Source organism: Trachemys scripta, chromosome 1 (assembly GCF_013100865.1).
Source record: "Trachemys scripta elegans isolate TJP31775 chromosome 1, CAS_Tse_1.0, whole genome shotgun sequence".
In the NCBI taxonomy this organism is placed as follows: Eukaryota; Metazoa; Chordata; order Testudines; family Emydidae; genus Trachemys; species Trachemys scripta.
Window position 1 is genome coordinate 228,762,196 of NC_048298.1, and position 16,608 is coordinate 228,778,803.

A 16,608-nucleotide genomic window follows, 5' to 3' on the forward strand; every position below is an offset into this window, starting at 1 on the left:
GATGTACTCTTACCTTCTCCTTTTAAATAGGTTCTAAGCAAAGAAGAATATGCTAGTTGGTTAAAAAGTCATTTAGAAGCAGAATCTTCTATTGAAAACCGCGAAGAGCTGCTGTTTCAATCTGCACTTCGTATAGAGACAAATCTGCATCTACTCGGTAACTACATGAGAGCGGGACATTAAATTAAAATGTGTTAAACATTTTCAAAGTTCGATTTTAAAACTCTGCTCTATCTTTTCAATGATTTCTATGCATACAGAAATTGGTTATTACTGGACTTCCTCACGAGTGTCTCTTGCATCATCACAAAAGAATGGGATAATAATTAACATAAGACACATCCTGTTTGCCTTGCTTAGGTAACAATTTTATCCCTGATGTAATACCAACTTAACCAGGGGTTCCCAAACTTGGTTCATGGCTTGTTCAGGGTAAGCCCCTGGAGGGCTGCGAAATGCTTTGTTTACCTGAGCGTCTGCTGGTACGGCCGCTCACAGCTCCCAGTGTCTGTGGTTTGCTGTTCCTGGCCAAAGGGAGCTGCGGGAAGCAGTGGCCCACTCTGCACTGCTTCCTGCAGCTCCCATTGGCCCGGAACAGCAAACGCGGCCACTGGGAGCTGCAAGTGGCCGTACCAGCGGACGCTCAGGTAAACAAAGCATCTCGCAGCCCGCCAGGGGCTTACCCTGAACAAGCCATGAACCAAGTTTGGGAACCCCTGAATTAAAACAATGGTGTAAAACTGGGGATGAACCTGACCCATTATCTTCAATGAATTGGCTAACCTGAGTAAGAAAAGCAGGATTTGGCCCAATCTGCCTGCAGATTTTCGTTACAGTGATGGTGCATCTTGAAAATATTTGAGATTTTTCATCCCTCTGGGATACCAATCACTTTGACAAGTCTGGGAAGTAGGAACTCATTTAATCCTGGACTCTCTGGTTGACTTGTTGTGTTGCCTCAGGCAAGTCACTTAGGGTAGGATTATCAAAAAGTACTGTGCATCAGCCTAACTGCTCCCATTGAAGTCAGTAGTAAAATTTCCCTTGATTTCAATGGGAGCAGAGTTAGGGTCACATACTGAGTACTTTGAAAGGTCTAAGTTGTAACCTCTCTGTGGTGCTCATCCTGCAAAGATTTATGCATATGCTTTACACAAGTGGTTTAATTGAGACGGCCCATGTGTCAGGCAATTGGAGCTAGGATTGTCTAGCCTAGTGATCAGAGTGGGCATCAGGCAATGGTGATTAGAGCAGGGCTTAAATTCTCACAGAGTATTTCCCAGAGCCCTGGGACTCGGGGCTTCCACCCCATGGGGGGCGCCAGGGCTTGGGGCTTCTGCCCTGTGGGGACACCAGTGGCTTGGGGCTTCTGCCTCATGGGAGACGCCAGGGCTCAGGGCTTCTGCCACATGGGTTTGAAACTATTTACCGGAGCTCTGCTCTGGACAGCCCTGGATGAATTTAAGCCCTGGGCATCAGGAACTAAGGTCTAGGGTCAGAGCCTGAACCAGTAGTCAGAAGCCAGAGCCATAGGTCAAGACAGAGGTCCGGAACTAGAGCAAATAGGGTAGCAGGCAAGGAGGGGATCAGGGCAGGAGCAGGACAGAGGCAAGGCTGGGGGCAGGACAGGAGCAGCAGGAACAAGTTAACACTGGAACAGGCACAGTAGTGGGCATGAGCATTGAGCATCCAGCGAGCTGCTGTTGCTGCTGGCTTAAGAGTGGCCCGCTGGTCCCTCCAGTCAATCAGGTGGTGTGGCCAATCAGGCAGCCTGCTGCAAGCCAGCTTGTACTCATGAGGCTGCCTGGAGATTAGCTCTGCTGCAGGCCCTGATTCCTGACACCATCTACATAAAGTTAAGCACTTTCATGTTTGGACAATCAGGGCCTCCGTACTCCAAAGAAAGGGGATAATAACAGTCACTTCCTAGGGATCTCGTGATGTCATTAACATTTGTAAATGTAAAGGACTGTTCAAGTGCTAAGTAGTTCTATTTATTTACTTAACTAAAATGTCAAAAGCTCAATAAATTATAAATATCTATTATTTCCTCAGACAATTAGTTTCTTTCTCTAGCAAAGATACCTGGAACAGCGCTAATGTTTTTAATCATTTCAAGCAAATGTGACTGGGCTGCTTCTATTGACTCTGCGTGTACAGACACATCTTAATAATAAATAAAAACATAGTTAACCACAGCGGGATAAGTACAAATAGACTCCAGCCAGAAATAAACAATCTGTTCTGCCAGTTCTCCTCTGACAACCTCAAACTGTGGTAGAAGAGACTTTGAGTCTAATCACATACTGGTGCACTGTGGCAAGCACTGCAGGATTGCACCAGTGAGGCTGGGAGAGATATATCTCTCCCCTTGCATCTGTGCATAGGCAGTAGCATTCCTTGTAACTGCATGGACTGCTCCAGGCTAGCACCTCTGTTGGAACTAGTCTCCCCAGAGTACTCAGAGAGGCAACAGGACCTCAGCACCAGCCAGCAAACCAGCGGATGTGCTGTACCCTATGCAGGGCCAGCGCTTCCATTTAGGCGACCTAGGCGGTTGCCTAGGGCACCAGGATTTGGGGGGCGGCATTTTGCCGCCCTCAGCGGCAATTCGGCAGCGGGGGGTCCTTCTGCGCTCCGGGTCTTTGGCGGCAATTCTGCGGCAGGTCCTTCACTTGCTCCAGGACCCGCCACCGAAGTGCCCCGAAGACCAGGAGTGCGGAAGGACCCCCCCGCTGCAGAATTGCCGATGATGACCGGGAGCACGGAAGGACCTCTGCCTAGGGCGCCAAAATCCCTGGCGCCACTCCTGACCCTATGAACAAGTGCTGCAGAACTAAAACTCCCCCTCATCTCCCAGAGACATTGTGCTTAACTGAGGCACAATCAGCCTGATTTTCTTCTAGCTTACACTGGTGTAAATCAGTTAAACTCTGATGACGTCAACAGAATTATATTGATATAAAATGGTGCCACACAAAAGGGCACACAAAAGTCAATGGAAAGACCCTCATTGATTTTAACAGGCATTGGACTAGGCCCAAGGCATTGGCTCGGGCCCTGGCCAGGTTCTGTGCCTTCCTATCACCCATGTTTTGGTCTATAGCATTAAGCCACAGCTGAACTCAGTGCTTATTTTCTGAGTTTTAACCTATGTGACCAGACTATAGGACAGACACCCGTGGCTGGTAGTGTGTTACTATTGTTATGTCTTTGAACACATAAATAGCTGGGAGAAGTTTACTTTGCTTTCCTTGCTGTTTCAGTTAATTTGCACACCTTTCATCTCTATTTCCTCCACTAGTCAAGACTTGTATTGCCTCACAATAGAGTCTTTCTGGAATTTGGTGAAACAATGATGTATCAGTGGTGACACTTAACTTAGTTCCAAACTACTTTTGTTACAACATTCAAAAGACTTGTCTCTCTCAGTTGGCGTTTTAAAGTGGAAGGAATGTTGCCAGTCTGTTATAAACTATACTGCAGCCAAGATTCCTTGGGACACTAAAAGGGGCATTTGCCTATACACGTCACAATGCAGCCCAGTCAGATTTACTAGTTATAACACAAGCATGTAAGTACAAAATCAAAAATGCTAAAGCACAAAATGAGATACACCTAGCAAAGGACATAAAAGGCAATAAAAGGAAGCTCTATAAATGCAATAAAAGCAAGAGAAAGATGAAGGAAAGTGCAGGGGCACTACGTAGCAGGGAAAGAGAGGTAATAATAGATGATATCAAGAAGATGTGTAATGCCTATTTTGCTTCAGTCTTCACTAAAATGGTAAATTGTGACCATATGCTTATCACAATTCATATTAACAACAAGGGGGAAGGAACACAAAATAGGGAAAGAACAGGTTAAAGAATATTTAGATAAGTTAGATGTATTCAAAACAGCAGGCCTAATGAAATTCATCCTAGGGTAATTAAGGAACTAGCTGAAGAAATCTTGGAACCATTAGCAATAATCTTTGCAAATTCATGGAGGATGAGTGAGGTCCTAGATGCCTGGAGAAGGACAAACCTAACACCTATGTTTTAAAAGGGGAACAAAGAGAACCTAGATAACAATAGACTACTCAACCTAACTTCAATTCCTGGAGAGATATTAGACTAAATTATTAAACAATCAATTTGTAAGCACCTGGAGGATAATAGGGTTATAAGGAACAGCCAGCAGAAATTTGTCAAGCACAAATCATGCGAAACCAATCTAATTTCCTTTGTTTGACCGACCTACTGGCCTAGTGGATAGGGTGAAAAGAATAGACATGATATACCTTCATTTTAGTAAAAAGCAACAGAGGGTCCTGTGGCACCTTTAAGACTAACAGAAGTATTGGGAGCATAAGCTTTCGTGGGTAAGAACCTCACTTCTTCAGATGCAAGTGAGGTTCTTACGCACAAAAGCTTATGCTCCCAATACTTCTGTTAGTCTTAAAGGTGCCACAGGATCCTCTGTTGCTTTTTACAGATTCAGACTAACACGGCTACCCCTCTGATACTTCATTTTAGTAAGGATTTTAGCACAATCCAACATGACATTCTCATAAGCAACTAGGGAAACGTGGTGTAGATTAAATTACTATAAAGTGGATGCAAAACTAGCTGAAAGATCATACTCAAAGAGTAGTTATCAATGGTTCATTATCAAACTGGGGGGACACATCTAGCGAGTCCCTCAGGGGTCTGTCCTGGGGCCAGTGCAGTCATTATCCAATGACTTGGATAATGGAGTGGAGAGTATGCTTACAAAATTTGCAGATGACACCACACTGGATGGGGTTGCTAGCGCTTTGCAGGACAGGATTAGAATTCAAAACAACCTTGACATATTGGAGAATTGGTCTGAAAGCAACAAGATGAAATTCAATAAGGACAAGTGCAAAATATTATACTTAGGAAGGAAAATAAAATGCACAACTACAAAATGGGGAATAACTGGTTGGCCAGTAGTACTGCTGGCAAGGATCTAGGGATTATCGTGGATTACAAAATGAATGAGAATCAGCTATATGATGCAGTTGTAAAAAAGGCTAATATCACTCTGGGGTGTATTAACAGGAGTGTCGTAAGTCACGGGGTGTAATTATTGCCCTCTACTCAGCACTAGTGAGGCCTCAGATGAAGTACTGTCTCCTGTTCTGGGATCCACACTTTAGGAAAGATGTGGCCAAATTGGAGAGAATCCACAGGAGAGCAACAAAATGATGAAAAGATAAGAAAACGATATGTTTTCTCTTGAGAAAAGAAGACTAAGGGGGGACCTAATAAGTCTTCAGTATGTTAAGGGCTGTTATAAAGAGGAAGGTGATCGATTGTTCTCGTTGTCCACTGAAGGTAGACTAGAAATAATAGGCTTACTCTGGTCCTGCCTCAATGTAGGGGGCTGGCCTAGATGACCTCTAGAAATCCCTTACAGCCCCATATTTCTGTGATTCTATGATTTATCCTCTGCCATATCTCATTTGGGACCCAGTGTCATACTGTGACAGCCAGAACCAGCAGTGGATCAGGGAGAGGCCCAGTCTAGGCCTCCTGCTCTGTTACCATGCATCCAGCCGGTAGTTGATGAAATCCCCTCTTGGAGATGCCCTTAAAGGGCACAAGACCCTGTAAGCCTGCTAGCCATGTGGCATACGGGAAGCAGAACAAGACCTTCTGGAGTGGAGCTAGCCCCTGGGAGCAACAGTATCTTCCCTAGCAACAGCCAGAAGAAGTAATGGAGGCAACAGAGCAGGCAGAGACCCAGCAAGACTACTATGGAGGTTCCCCATACATTCTAATCCTGTTGGTACTGGTGATGTCAGCAGACTGCTTTTTAGGATTTGAACTCTGGATGATGTTGTCTGTTGACTGATTGGTTATTTACCCCAGCCTCATCCGTCCCCTCTCCTCACAGTCCCTCTGCTGCCTGCAAAAAAACTGTCGTCATTATTGATCATGGTGGTCAGAATTTAATTTACATTTGTTAGATTAGAGGAGTTATCTGCCAATGAAGGTGACTGGTGGTGTTTCCAAAACCAGATGTTAAGACGAGCTCATGATGTAACAGTTTGAGTAACCAAGTATTTAGTTAACATTGATTTATTTGCTTTGTTCATGTGTTCAGGTGCAACTGGTATTGAAGACCGTTTACAAGATGGTGTCCCAGAAACCATTGCAAACTTACGTAAAGCTGGGCTGCAAATTTGGATTCTCACTGGAGACAAGCAAGAAACAGCTATTAATATAGCTTATGCATGCAAGCTACTAGATCATGATGAGGAAATCATCACCTTGAATGCTGAATCACTGGTAAACAGATCCTTGTCAGATGGTTAAATGTTAGGTTTAAGTCCAAATGTGAACTAGTTTTGCTTTGATTTTGGCAGCTGCAGTTAAAAGGTTGATTGCTTTCATCTTCTTTTTTTATCTTTCTTCTTCCTGTTCAATCTATATTTTGGGGATAGGATTTGTATGTGGATATTTATTTATTAATTATTTATACTCCCATGAGGTGGGGCTTCAGCTTTCTGCCCTGGGTCCTAGCAAGTCTAATGCTGACCCTGCTTGGTGGACCTCCTGAAACCTGCTCGCGCCCCCAGCAGGGAGCCCCAGATCCCTGGTTGAGAGCCACTGGGACATACTATAGTAAGCTACATGCCGGGACATAGTACAGGGGAACCCCGCTATAACGCGCCCCGCGATACTGCAAATTCGGTTATAACGCGGGGTGAGTCTGGCCCCGGTGGTTGCAGCGAGCGTGGGGCATTTGGGATCCATGCCCCTGCGGCTGCAGCAAGAGCGACTCTCCCTGCAGCCCCGGCGGGCCCCTGGGGTTCTCACCTCTGTCCCCGGCAGGGCCAGCTTCAGCCCGCACCGGCGGCTGCAGCTGGCGGTCAGGCCGGGAGAGCGGGGCTGCCACGCTCCGGCCGGAGGTCCGGCCGGGGTCGCAGGGCAGGGCTGCGGGGCTGCCGCGCTCCGGCCAGCATCCGGCTGCCGTCATGGGGCTGCGGGGCTGCCATGGTCCGGCTGGGAGAGCGGGGCTGTTGTGCTCCGGCCAGCGTTGCGGGGCTGCCGCGGTCCGGCCAGCGGTCCGGCCGGTGTCGTGGGGCTGCGGGGCTGCTGCAGTCCAGCCGGGAGAGCGGGGCTGCCGCTCTCCGGCCGGCGCTCTGGCCAGGGGAGCGGGGCCCCCAAAGACGACCGCCGCCAGGGCGAATCGGCCTAAAGCCGGCCCTGCTGGCCACCTCTCTTCTCTCTCTGCCCCCGCTGCCTCCCTCCCGCTAGCCAGGGTGCACACACTGCTGCAAACTGAACACAAGTACAGTGGAACCCCGCTATAACGCGACCCCGCATTTACCGCGATTGAATTTTTTGGACCCCAATGATCGCGTTATGGCGGGGTTCCACTGTATTCACATATTTCTTATTGGCACCCACTGAAAATACAAAAGCAATCTATCATATGTTTTTGAAGGAGAAAACAATGAACTGCCTGTTGAGAATAATTATTTTAAAACCAATGGACAATAATTCATACTCTGCTATATTGACTTTTTCTTAATATATGGAGATATACTGATCCCATAGATCTAGAAGGGACCCTGAAAGGTCATTGAGTCCAGCCCCCTGCCTTCATTAGCAGGACCAAGTATTGATTTTACCCCAGATCCCTAAGCGGCCCCCTTAAAAATTGGGCTCACAACCCTGGGTTTAGCAGGCCAATGCTCAAACCACTGAGCTATCCCTCCCCTCCGTTTCATTTAATGGTTAGGAAAATGTTTGAATTTCAGTGCTCATAGTCATGATGGCCTGATAACCCGAGATACAGTCAGGCATTGCTCAGCTTGTCTTAAATACACAATAGCAAGGGGTTTGCTGATATGGTCAAACATAGAAGGAACCAGGTTGATAGCACCAAAGAAATTGAATGTGGTGATTAAATCAGTTTTCAAATCCAGAACTGGAGGTAGACTAGCACTATCCAACTACAATTCCTTTCTAAAGGAAGGAAAAGATAACTATGGTCCATTCTTAGTGTAGCAAGTTAGCTGGTAAATTGATTTCCTATGATTTCACTTCTTTACTTCTGATAACTTGAAAAATATTTTGCTACAAGACTGGTAGCATTGTATCTTAAATGTTCATATGTTAGTAATACATTCTGTTAATTAAGTTTGGTTGGGATATAGATTTTAAAATAAGTTAAATAATCTTTAATTGGCATTTACAAATACCTGATCAATGATGTGATTAATAGGCATTCTGTGATGCTCATCACCATAGTTAGCTCAGCACTGGATTCTCATTCTATCACATGTCAATTCTGCTATTCTGAGGACAAGCTGAAAGAAATCAGTTGAAAAGACAGCACTGCAGGTTAAAAAGTAAACAGAATTGCTTTTAAGCCCTTTATTTATCCATTGCTGGCAGTATCTTCTGCAATAAAAATTAAATGTTTTTAGATGGGGTAAAGAAGAAGGAAAGAATAATAGAAATAAAAATTGTCGAAGTGGAATCAATAGTGCAGACTCTCATGTTCCCCATTTCTAAATTTATAACAAGCACAGTAAGTTGATTACATGGTCCCACAGCAGCAACTTTCATTTAAACATATTTATTTTTGTATTGTATTTCAGGAGACAAGTGCTGCTCTGCTGGACCACTGTCTGCAATATATAGAGTCTAAATTTTCAAACAACACAATCGACAAGACTGCTGGAAACACGACAGTTGGGTTTTGCCCTCTCTCTCCACCTTCATCTTCAGTGCATTCCAGCTTGGGCCTAGTGATTGATGGAAAGACTCTGGCTTATGCACTGGATAAAACACTAGAAGACAAATTTCTTTCACTAGCCAGGAGATGTCGCTCGGTTCTGTGTTGTCGCTCTACCCCACTGCAAAAAAGCATGGTAGTAAAACTAGTCCGAGATAAACTCAAAGCAATGACCTTGGCAATAGGCAAGTATCTCCATTTAAATGAGCCTGTATTTACATGCACACACCCCTTATGGATTTCCCTTTTCTTCTGGACACTTTAGAAACCTAAAACCTTCAATTTTAGTTTGAAAATGCTTCTGTGAGCTTAAGAGCATTTATTCCAAACAAAAATAGAGTTTCTAAGGTGACATCTGGGATTACTTCCTGCAGAAGCTGGCCAAATGGAGCTAGTCTACTCCACAGTGGTACTTGAATAGAGCAACATTTTGTAAAGAATTGAGTGAGCTGACACCATTGACCACTGCTTTGCAGTATATATCAGGACAAATCTGTGTTCAGCGTCATTTCAGCTACTCATGATTAAACCCAAGGCCTTCAATTTTTTATCATGAGTAGGTAACGGTGCTGAACACCAGTTGTCCGGGGCTACAGTGATTGTAAAGTTGTGATCAGCATCATGTCAGCTAACATAGTTCTTCACAACCATTTTCCATTATGTGGTACTCTTTGTCAGTCAGACAGTTCAGAATCCTGCAGCACCCACAAGGTTCCTGCACTTTAAATTGAGAAAGCTCTGCTTACTCCTCACACAACCCTCCTTTCCCCACTCTGAGTCTAATGTCATAGAGTTTATCCCATTGTGCCCAGCCTCATGCCCAATTTTAGGGTCCCTTAATACTTCCAGTCAGTTAGTTTGCAGCAGGAATGTTTTCAGGAGTTTGTTTCCCTGTTGCACGTGGACTTCTTAGGGCATGTCTAAACTATGGGATTAATCCGAATTTACAGAATTCGAATTTTGGAAACAGATTGTATAAAGTCGAATGTATGCGGCCATACTAAGTACATTAATTCGGCGGTGTGCGTCCATGTACCGGGGCTAGCGTCGATTTCCGGAGCGTTGCACTGTGGGTAGTTATCCCATAGCTATCCCATAGTTCCCGCAGTCTCCCCCGCCCATTGGAATTCTGGGTTGAGATCCCAGTGCCAGATGGGGCAAAAAACATTGTCGCAGGTGGTTCTGGGTACAGCCCCACCCCTCCCTCCATGAAAGCAACGGCAGACAACCGTTTCGTGCCTTTTTCCTGGGTGAACAGTGCAGATGCCATACCACGGCAAGCATGGAGCCCGCTCAGCTCAAGACAGCAGTCATGAACATTGTAAACACCTCTCGCACTCTCATGCAGTTTATGCTGAACCAGGACCAGAAAAACGAGGCGAGGAGGAGTCAGCGACGGCAGCGCAGCGACAAGAGTGATGAGGATATGGACATGGACACAGAATTCTCTCAAACCGCGGGCCCCGGTGCTTTGGAGATCATGTTGTTAATGGGGCAGGTTCTATCCATGGAACGCCGATTCTGAGCCTGGGAAACAAGCACAGACTGGTGGGACCGCATAGTGTTGCAGGTGTGGGACGATTCCCAGTGGCTGCGAAACTTTCGCATGCGTAAGGACACTTTCATTGAAGTTTGTGACTTGCTGTCCCCTTCCCTGAAGCGCCAGAATACCAAGATGAGAGCTGCCCTCACAGTTGAGAAGCGAGTGGCGATAGCCCTGTGGAAGCTTGCAATGCCAGACAGCTACCAGTCAGTCGGGAATCAATTTGGAGTGGGCAAATCTACTGTGGGGGCTGCTGTGATGCAAGTAACCAAAGCAATCACTGAGCTGCTGCTACGAAAGGTAGTGACTGGGAAATGCGCAGGTCATAGTGGATGGCTTTGCTGCAATGGGCTTCCCTAACTGTGGTGGGGTGATAGATGGAACCCATATCCCTATCTTGGCACCAGAGCACCAGGGTACCCAGTACATAAACCACAAGGGGTACTTTTCAATGGTGCTGCAAGCACTGGTGGATCACAAGGGACGTTTCACCAACATCAACGTGGGCTGGCCGGGAAGGGTTCATGATGCCCGTGTCTTCAGGAACACTACTCTGTTTAAACGGCTGCAGCAAGGGACTTACTTCCCGGACCAGAAATGCCAATAGTTATCCTTGGGGACCCAGCCTACCCCTTAATGCCATGGCTCATGAAGCCATACACAGGCAGCCTGGACAGGAGTCAGGAGCTGTTCAACTACAGGCTGAGCAAGTGCAGAATGGTGGTAGAATGTGCATTTGGCCGTTTAAAAGGTCGCTGGCGATCGTTACTGACTCGCTCAGACCTCAGCCAAACCAATATCCCCATTGTTATTGCGGCTTGCTGTGTGCTCCACAATCTCTGTGAAAGTAAGGGGGAGACCTTTATGGCTGGGTGGGAGGCTGAGGCAAATCGCCTGGCTGCTGATTACATGCAGCCAGACACCAGGGCGATTAGAAGAGCACACCAGGAAGCGCTGCGCATCAGAGAAGCTTTGAAAACCAGTTTCATGACAGGCCAGGCTACAGTGTGAAATTTCTGCTTGTTTCTCCTTGATGAAAACCCGCCTCCTTTATTGACTCATTCTCTGTAAGGAACCCACCCTCCCCCTTCGATCACAGCTTGCTTTCAAAGGAAATAAAGTCACTATCGTTTAAAAATCATTTATTCTTTATTAATTGATTATAAAAAGAGGGAGAGAACCCGGGTGGGGTTTGGGAGGAGGATCGGCGGGAAGGAAAAGGCCACTAAAAAAAGGTTAAAAAAATGACAGCCTTTTGCTTGGGCTGTCCACTGCGGTGGAATGGGAGGGTGCACAGAGCCTCCCCCCCACACCCGCGTTCTTACACGTCTGGGTGAGGAGGCTATGGAACATGGGGGGGGGGGGTTATACAGGGGCTGTAGCGCCAGTCTGTGGTCCTGCTGCCATTCCTGAAGCTCCACCAGACGCTGGAGCATGTCTGTTTGCTCATGCAGCAGCCCCAGCGTTGCATCCTGCCTCCTCTGATCTTCCTGCCGCCACCTCTCATCTCGAGTGTCTCTCCTCTCCTCATGCTGGTCCCTCCTGTCCTCACGTTCACTGACATCTTTCCTATACTTTGAAACTGTGTCCTTCCACTCATTCAGATGAGCTCTTTCACTGCGGGTGGATTCCATGATTTCCGCAAACATCTCGTCTTGCGTCCTCTTTTTCCGACACCTTATCTGAGATAGCCTTCGGGACGGAGGAGGGAGACTTGAAAAATTTGGAGCTGCTGGAGGGAGGGAAAAAAGGAGAGAATTTTTTAAAAAGTTATATTTTACAGAACAATGCTTATACTCTTTCACGGTGAACAACACTATTCACATTACATAGCACATGTGATTTCTGTGCAAGGTCGCATTTTGCCTCTTAATATTGAGTGCCTGTGGCTTTGCTGCTAGAGATCACAGACGCAGGTCCGGGCAACAGAATTCGGCTTGCATGCGGCCATGGTAAGCCATTGTCTTTCGGCTTCTGCGCCCTCCTTTCCCACATACCAAGCAAAGCCCATTGAGTGCTGCGGTTTTCCTGTTAACCTTCAGCAGCAGAAAACAAACTAACCCCCCCCCCCCCATCCAATTCTCTGGATGATCACTTTACCCCTCCCCCCCACCACGTGGCTGGTATCAGAGAAGATCCCTGCTAGCCAAACGCGAAAAGCTCAGGGCCAGTTCCGCGGCCCCCCTTTCCCCCTCCACGCTTGGTTAACTGCAGGGAAGGATTTCTTTTCAGCCACAGGCAAACAGCCCAGTAAGAACGGCCACCTCTGTCCTCTTAATTAAATTCCCGTATTTCAACTAGGTTACCATGAGCGATATCACTCTCCTGAGGATTACACAGCGAGATAAAGAACGGATATTGCTTGAATGCCAGCAAACACCGGGACCATACACTGCCAGGCTTTGTCATGCAATGATCCCAAATTACTTGCTACTAGCATGGCGTGGTCAAGTGTCCTACCATGGAGGACGGAATAAGGCTGCACTGCCCAGAAACCTTGTGGAAAGGCTTTTGGAGTACCTCCAGGAGAGCTTCATGGAGATGTCCCTGGAGGATTTCCGCTCCATCCCCAGACACATTAACAGACTTTTCCAGTAGCTGTACTGGCCACGAATGCATCCCAAGTCTTCAGGGCAAAGTAATCATTAAAAAACCCTTGCTTTTAAAACAAGTTTTATATTTTAAAAGGTAAACTCACCTGAGGTCCCTTCCATGGGATCATTGGTCTTGGATACTGGCTTGGGAGGGTACTTCAGTCAGGCTGAGAAAAAGATCCTGGCTGTTGGGGAGAACGGAGTGCTGTGTGCTCTCCACAAGCTCGTCCTCCTCCTCCTCCTCTTCCCCGTCCGCAGAATCCTCAGGTGTGGCTGATGAGACTATCCCCGACCCGGAATCCACGGTCAGAGGTGGGGTAGTGGTGGCTGCCCCGCCTAGATCTGCATGCAGCTCGGCGTAGAAGCGGCATGTCCGCGGCTCTGACCCGGAGCGACCGTTTGCCTCCTTTGTTTTTTGATACGCTTGTCTGAGCTCCTTGACTTTCACGCGGCACTGATCTGAGTCCCTATAGTGGCCTCTCTCCATCATGCCCTTGGAGATTTTTTCAAAAGTTTTGGCATTTCATCTTTTCAAACGAAGTTCTGCTAGCACGGAATCCTCTCCCCATATAACGATCAGATCCAGTACCTCCTGTACGGTCCATGCTGGTGCTCTTTTTCGATTATCGGCCTGCATGGTTACCTGTGCTGATGAGCTCTTTGTGGTCACCTGTGCTGTCCTGTGCTGGGCAAACAGAAAATGAAATTCAAATGTTCGCGGGGCTTTTCCTGTTTACCTGGCCAGTGCATCTGAGTTCAGATTGCTGTCCAGAGCGGTCACAATGGTGCACTGTGGGATAGCTCCCGGAGGTCAATACCATCGAATTGCGGCCACACTAACCCTAATTCGAAATGACAATATCGATTTCGGCACTACTCCGCTCGTCGGGGAGGAGTACAGAAATCAATTTTAAAAGCTGTTTATTTCGAAATAAATGGCTTCGTTGTGTGGACGGGTGCAAGGTTAATTCGATTTAATGCTGCTAAATTCGAATTAAACTCATAGTGTAGACCAGGCCTTAGTATCCATGCAACACAGACATGATCTCTGTATTCCAGGTCCCATTAAAGAGACTCACTCATACAGAAGTACTCAGTTTATGTTTCCTTGGCATGGTATAGCAAAAACCTAGATAGATAGACGTTAAGGGCCTGGTGGTCTCTTCTAAGGATTTGAAACTGTAGTTCCATGAAGTACAGGTGTTTCAAACCTGGTCCCTACACCATCCTTTCTCACTGATGCTTTACAGTCACCTATTTTTTCCTTTGTTTTTCTGCCATTAATCATCACTGCTTTATTAATATCAAACAATGTTGCATCCTATTGTTACTAGGTGATGGAGCTAATGATGTCAGCATGATCCAGGTGGCAGACGTGGGTGTGGGGATCTCTGGTCCAGAGGGCATGCAGGTAATGTGGGTTGTTTATTGAAAAGTTTCCCCAGGAAAAAGTTGGACCAAATGTTTTCCATATGTCTGCTTGCATCTTGCCTCCCAGTCAGTGAGAGCAAGTTACCTCTTGACAGACAGCAAAAGTAAACGAGCACGTTGCAAGCTGCCCTGAGGTGTACCAGTTGGGATTTGTAAAAAATCACTTATGCTTGAGTTCAAGCATATGTTTCTTATCCAATCTGTGGTGAGCTTAAACATTTTACATTCACCTCATAAAACACAAATTACAGGAGGTCTTTTGGCACATTTACTTCTTAAAGAAATCAGTTATTAATTTTAAAAAGCCCTCAGCTATGTCCTATTTCTATAATAAAGATTAAATTGACTTCCCCCTCTTTCATTTTCCTCCTCTGGCTTTTATTCTTCTGATCTCCTGCACTGGTCCTGTAAAATTATCCTCTGGTGTGGCTGGACAAATCTATTTACCTAAAGCAGCTAAGATAGGTGGCACTGAAGAGTATAAGCCTCAGAAGGCTGCATATCCCACTTGTGCTCCAAGCCAACTTATTGAGACAATATGCCTAAGTAGTGCACAAGGCCTGCTCTCCTCTCCCTGCTGGCACATGCAGGTCGGATATGAGTTTTGCTCTACAGCCCTTGGAATGTGAGTAGCTGCAGCGAGAGTTAAGGGAGTGCTAGTTTGGGTGGCGAAGGGAGCTCAGCCCCCTGATTGTCATACAGTCCATGTAAAACCTTTTCCCTGTTTGTCTGTCAATCAGCTGGGAAGAAGCTGGCCCTGCTGAGATTTTTTGGGGATTCACTCACAATGCCTGTGTCTCTAGCCATCATTCCAGACAGCCTGATTGCTATATATGGCAGGGCAGTTGGGTAGTAAAAGATGAAACCTTGGGCTAAGACTGAAATAGGTTTTTTTTAACAGGGCTTTCTGCTGTAATCAGGAAGAGAGTAAGGAGTAAACGCGGCAGATGCTGAGCCTGGGAGCCTCACACAGCTTCCCCAGGCTTTACAAGCATGGGGGGACATTTGGGTTGAATAGAGCCTAACAAGCGTAGAATCCTGAGCAGGCTGTTGTACAAGGGCCCATTCCAAGGCCTACTGAAGTCAGTGGGAGTCTTTCCATTGCACTTTGAATCGGCTCCTAGCATCTCTGTGTGAACTCAAACCCCTGATTTCTCATGAACATCATTTTAGTTCCCAGATATAATACTCCACGTCTCTCGTGCTCTCCGTCTCTTCTTTTTCCTCCTTCCAATTCCTCTTTTCAGTTGATCTTGTAATTCTGAGACATCTGGTCTTTCAGTGTCCCTAGCCATTTCAGTGCATTCTGCTCTGAAAGCTTGTCACTTCGCTTGTTATTCCATTAAACCACCTGGATTATTTCTCTTTTTATGTTTATTTTTTAATGAATGTTCACACATAGTGGGAAAGGTTATGGATCCCCTGCCTTTGATCCCAGGGTTCTGTAGGAAATCATGCATGCCTTTATATAATAAGCAGCTGTCAAAATTGTATACATGCAGGTACTTCAAAGGAGTCAAGCATCTGGATCTCTCAGACAGCAAACTGGCTGATTTATTTTTCTTTCACATGCTATGGAAGGAGCAGCATGGAGCATGAACCACACTTTCCTATGCAAAACCTGGGGGGGTGGAGGAGAATGAAAATGTCAAGTCCAAGCTGATATTTTGGGATAAGATAAACATGCAAGTGTAATTGGATAAAACTATCTTTCCATTCCTTCCTCCATATCAAAAATAGACCTTTAAAAACTCTTAGACTGTGTTTTGGAATAATTTGGTGGAAACACAAAATCAAGAAAAGTAAACAATTTTACCTCATCATTCCATAATAGAATTAGAAAATGGGTAGGGGCGAAGAAAACAGATGTAGGCATCCTTGTGAATGAATAAGACAATAAACAAAATGTAAATTTAAAAAGCAATACAACTGTAGGTGGAATCTGTGGCCAACTCAATGCCCTGGAGGGATCTAAAGCAACTGATATTCTGCTCCATTCATGGTGAGGTCTTAAATCTTGGGCATACTTTACCTTGAAATTTAGGCAGTCAAAAGTAGCTATGATATAGAAAGAAATGGTGGTGATTCATCTATAGATGTGATTTGGCAGGTTCTAAAATTTCAGGGGAACCTCTTCTGTAATGATTTCTCACAATTTAGGGAACGTGAATATAGTTAAAACAAATTTCCTCAGAATACTGAGATCTCAGGGAAATGTGGGTTGGGCAAATCTTTGCAAGTCAAGATCGTGATCATTAATTAAAATAAATTATTTGG

The 16,608-nt window shown here is 45.9% G+C and overlaps 1 protein-coding gene across 3 annotated transcripts in view; it reads left to right on the forward strand.

Moving 5' to 3' along the window:
• Positions 1–16,608, forward strand: part of ATP10A (ATPase phospholipid transporting 10A (putative)) — a 157,617-nt gene that overhangs the window by 130,236 nt on the left and 10,773 nt on the right. For all 3 annotated transcript variants that reach the window (XM_034757922.1, XM_034757919.1, XM_034757920.1), the window contains 4 exons: positions 31–157; positions 6,118–6,302; positions 8,627–8,948; positions 14,235–14,311. In XM_034757922.1, the coding sequence (XP_034613813.1) occupies positions 31–157; positions 6,118–6,302; positions 8,627–8,948; positions 14,235–14,311 (711 nt within the window). The remainder of the gene's footprint in view (positions 1–30; positions 158–6,117; positions 6,303–8,626; positions 8,949–14,234; positions 14,312–16,608) is intronic.